The sequence below is a fragment of the Erythranthe guttata genome, chromosome 8, assembly GCF_056151865.1.
Source record: "Erythranthe guttata isolate IM_541 chromosome 8, IM_541, whole genome shotgun sequence".
Taxonomy (NCBI): Eukaryota; Viridiplantae; Streptophyta; class Magnoliopsida; order Lamiales; family Phrymaceae; genus Erythranthe; species Erythranthe guttata.
Window position 1 is genome coordinate 12,150,424 of NC_142540.1, and position 4,802 is coordinate 12,155,225.

Sequence of the window (4,802 nt, forward strand, 5' to 3'; positions counted from 1 at the left end):
GATTTAAAGAATTTTTGTAAGACAAAGTTGATTTGGAAATTCTAGTAGGCTTGCATGTGTAGATCTAGAGATTTTGGGGTAAAATGTGTAATTTCCGAAAATTTCTGCATAAAGTAACTTTCCAACTTCATTTTCTGCATCTAGTAAAGTGGAATTTCAGATTTGTTAGGGGTTTTCATGAAAAAGTTGATTTTGAACTTCTAGTGTGGTTGCATGTGTAAATTTCGAAACCTTTGGGTCAAAACTGCAATTTCCGAAAAATCTTTCATTTTTAAAGTTTCGATCTGTTTTCCAGCTAGTACTAAATAGGAAAAAGTTTTATTTAACAAGTTTTTTTAATTAACTAGAGTTATGTTAGAGTTTTGAGATTTTAAATTGAAAAAGGGATTTTCCTAGTTTTTTTTTTATTTCAAGAAAATTCGAAACTTTGTAAAACTTTAAAATAATTTCAGAATCTGAAATTTGAGTCAGTAAGGAGTTCTAGGATTTAATTTAGGGATTTTTGAAATTAGTTTGCTAATATTTCGAAATTAGGACAATTTGCATATCATTTAACATGTTTTGTGCTTCAATGTTCATATTCTTGATTTAATGGTGATGAGTGATGAATTTTGGTATTTTGGTACTTTAATTACTGTTGGATGTGTTTAATGGCTGTGGGAAATTGATTGAAATGGATTATTACCTAGATGGGGTAATAAGTCCATTAAATGAAGGTAAAATGGTATTTGTTCTTGAGCTTGCTTTGATGAGTAATTAGTGATGTTTAATGTGTTGATTGTGCACGTGTGTGTGCTGAAAATGTGTGAAGGTGTGTGTGCTGTTTGTGCATGGTGTGTGTGCCGTGTGTGTTCATGTGTGTGAATTTGGGATTTTTGCCTAAATTACAAATATGTGGTGAATTGTGATAATTGTGTAAATTTGTGGCACTTGATTGATATTTGTGATGTCATGTGTGGGTTATAACATTATTTCGAAAAGTTGCATTAAATGATTTTTTTTGAAAGATTAATGGAATATCGGGTAATAAACAACTCGGATATAGTGGGCCGGTATCCAACTAGGATGATGTGGTAGTGGTTTGATTCCACTTAGTGAAAACGGGCTCGTAACAGGTTTATTATCCGGTACAGAAATTAATCTTTCACGGATCCGATAAACCGAAAAATGTGTTTTTCATGATTTTCACAAAAAGGGCATTTTAGTCATTTTGCATAATTACGTGATCTTGTTAAATGATGTGTTTTCGTGAGATATGTGAATTGACCGATTGCCTTGTGTTGTTGTGCGAAACGTGGGTAAGATCGGGTATACAATATTATATATTATATATAACGTATTTCCAAAGTTCGATAATACTCGGATTTCTTACTGAGCTTTATAGCTCATATAGATGTCTTTTAATTGCAGGTAGTAGTGCTAGTAATCCTCAACCGGGATGGATCGAGTAGTGGATCGAGGTCTTGCCCGGAAATTTTGGAAGACGTACGAGGACCTATGAACGATGCTAGAACTTTTGGTTATTTTCTTTTGGTGGTGTAACCCTAAACCGTAACATTTCTCTTTTCGTACTTTTGAACTCATTTTCGTTATGAATCGTACTAAATTCCTACTTTAATATAGTAAGTTTCGCAATTTACTATTTTCATGCCTTTTTTCGAATTATTCACCAAAATAACCTTTTCGAACTCTGATTTCTTCTCGAAACGAAAAATGATTATTGAGAATGTAGCACTCGAATGAGAAACCTCCTTTCGAAACTTATTCCAAAAACGAAATCTTTATTCGGCTAAAGTAACCCAAGAAAAGTTGTTCTTGAAAGTGCAAAGTTTTCATAATTGCATTTTCGCCCCATTCCAATGTTTCAAAAATTACAAAGAGATCCTTTGCTTCCGCTAGTTTAGTAAACATTCCGATAAACCGGTTCGATTTATCGCCCGACTAGAAGGGGGGGTGCTACAGCGGTGGTATCAGAGCATTGTTCATAGATACTCGTACAACTTCACGGGCTTAGAGACTACTCGAGACGCGAAACTCGGACCATCCGGTAACGTATGTGTATTATTTTCTTTATGTGTTTTATTTGCTTTACTTATTAATGATAATTAAATAATAATGGCGAGACGTATAACCCGAGCAAACCCGAGCAATCCCACCGATGAACCACAAGACCCCAATCAAACTATTAATAATCTCTCTAACTTAATCCGAGAACAAGCCCAAAACCACCAACGTCAAATTGAACATCTTCTCCAACGTAACCAAACCCCGCCCCAAAATAATGCGCCTCAAGCTATATACGAACGATTCCTCCGAATGAAACCATCCGAATTTCACGGTGGAACCGACCCCACCATAGCCGAAGAGTGGATCAAATCTCTCGAAGTCATCCACGACTACATGCAGATGACCGACCGCGACCGCGTGCACTGTGCCATATTCCTACTCCGAAACGAAGCTCGTCACTGGTGGGAAGGAATCAAGGAAGGAACGAACCTCGAAACTCTGTCATGGACCGATTTCAAAGTCCAATTCTTCGAAAAATATTTCTCGAAAGACGTGCGAGCCCACAAACTCAAAGAATTTCTCGAACTCCGACAAGGCGACTTACCGATGATCGAATACATCCGCCGTTTCGAACGTGTCTGCCTCTACGCCCCATTCATCGCTCGAGACGCCGAAGAAAAGAAGAACCATTTCATTCGTGGCCTCCAACCCGAAATCCGCCGAGACATTCGTATGTCCGACGCCTCGACTTTCCGCCAACTCGTAGACAAAGCGCTCATGGCTGCCCAAGACGAGGGAGAAATTCAAAACAAACGCCGAGCGACTCCAAATTTCCAGCGTCCGTGGAAAAAGAACAACTTTGGCAACCGCCCATTCCGAGGAAAAGGAACGCAGCCCATTCGCCAATCCACCAGACCACCGCCACCGCCGCCAAGGCCAACCTGCTCAAAGTGTGGAAAGAGTCACTCCGGAGAATGCATACAAGGAACGAGGAGTTGCTTTCGATGCCATCAGCCCGGACACATGGTGAAAGATTGCCCGAAACTCCCACCGAACGTCCCCGGTCGAGTGTTCGCCATGACTCAAGAACAAATCGAGCAAGACCCTTCTATGATCGCAGGTACTATATTTATCCTCGAAGAACCCATATATGCCCTTATCGATTCCGGCTCTACCCATTCCTTCATATCGAAAGACATAATTGCGCACTTAAATCTCGAACCGAATCGATTAAATTACGAATACCGAATTCTCATTCCCTCTGGCGAAGAGATGTGCTCTAACCTAGTTATAGTAAATTGCCCAATCCGAGTTCATACTCAAACCATGAATTTCGATCACATCCTCCTACCGATCCAAAACTTCAAAATTATACTAGGCATGGATTGGCTAACCAAATTCAAAGCCAAAATCGACTGTTCCTCAAAAACGGTCATTTTTCCTCTTCCGAACGGCGAAACCATAAAATTCCGAAGTCAACCCAAACCCTCGATTTCAATCATATCCGCGATCAAAGCAGTCAAACTCATTCACAAGGGTCACTCCGGCTACCTAGTGGACATTCTGAAATCCGAGTCTGACCCCAAAGCCCAAATTTTCGACATTCGAGCTGTCCAAGAATTTCCCGACGTATTTCCCGACGTATTTCCCGACGACATTCCCGGACTTCCACCCGACCGAGAAATCGAGTTTGAAATCAATCTGATTCCCGGCGCTACGCCAATTTCCAAAGCACCGTACCATATGGCCCCAATAGAATTGAAGGAGCTGAAAGATCAAGTCCAAGAATTACTTGATAAAGGCTATGTTCGACCCAGACATTCCCCGTGGGGTGCACCGGTTCTCTTTGTCAAAAAGAAAGACGGATCCCTCCGCCTTTGCATCGATTACCGTGAACTCAACAAAGTCACAATCAAGAATAAATACCCTCTTCCTCGAATCGATGATCTTTTCGACCAACTTCAAGGCCCATCGGTCTTCTCGAAAATCGATCTCCGATCCGGTTATCACCAACTCAAAATCAAAGAATCCGATATCCCCAAAACCGCTTTCAGAAACCGATACGGCCACTATGAATTCGTTGTCATGCCCTTCGGTCTAACCAACGCCCCCGCCGCTTTCATGGACCTTATGAACCGAGTATTTCATCAATACTTGGACCAGTTCGTAATTGTCTTCATCGACGACATTCTCATCTACTCCAAAACCCAAGAAGATCATATGTCTCACCTTCGTACCGTACTCCAAACCCTTCGATCGCATCAACTATACGCCACGTTCAGCAAATGCGAGTTCTGGCTTTCAAGTGTGACTTTCCTTGGTCACATTGTTTCAGAACAAGGAATCTCCGTCGACCCCGGCAAGATAGAAGCCGTGTCAAAGTGGTCAATTCCGAAGAACGCAAAGGAAATCCGAAGTTTCCTTGGACTAGCCGGCTACTACCGCAAATTCGTGAAGGATTTCTCGAAGCTTGCCTCTCCACTCACCCGATTAACTCGAAAGGACGTCAAGTATCAGTGGACACCCGAATGCGACGCCAGTTTCACCGAACTAAAAGCTCGCCTCACATCGGCACCAATTCTCGCACTACCAGAGAAAGTCGGAGAATTCATAGTCTACAGTGATGCCTCGAAATTAGGATTAGGCGCCGTCCTTATGCAAAATGGAAAGGTCATTGCCTACGCCTCACGTCAACTCAAAGAGTATGAACGCAATTATCCAACGCACGACCTCGAATTAGCCGCCGTCGTTTTCGCACTCAAAATCTGGCGACACTACCACTATGGTGAAAAGTG

At 41.5% G+C, this 4,802-nt stretch overlaps 1 protein-coding gene across 1 annotated transcript; it reads left to right on the forward strand.

Annotated features, from left to right (window-relative positions):
• The first annotated feature begins 2,115 nt into the window (after positions 1–2,115).
• LOC148768518 (uncharacterized) lies at positions 2,116–3,712 on the forward strand. The gene is made up of 2 exons (XM_088821240.1): positions 2,116–3,438; positions 3,596–3,712. Exons 1-2 carry the CDS (start codon positions 2,116–2,118, stop codon positions 3,710–3,712), a joined length of 1,440 nt encoding a protein of 479 aa, XP_088677366.1.
• The last annotated feature ends 1,090 nt before the right edge of the window (positions 3,713–4,802 follow it).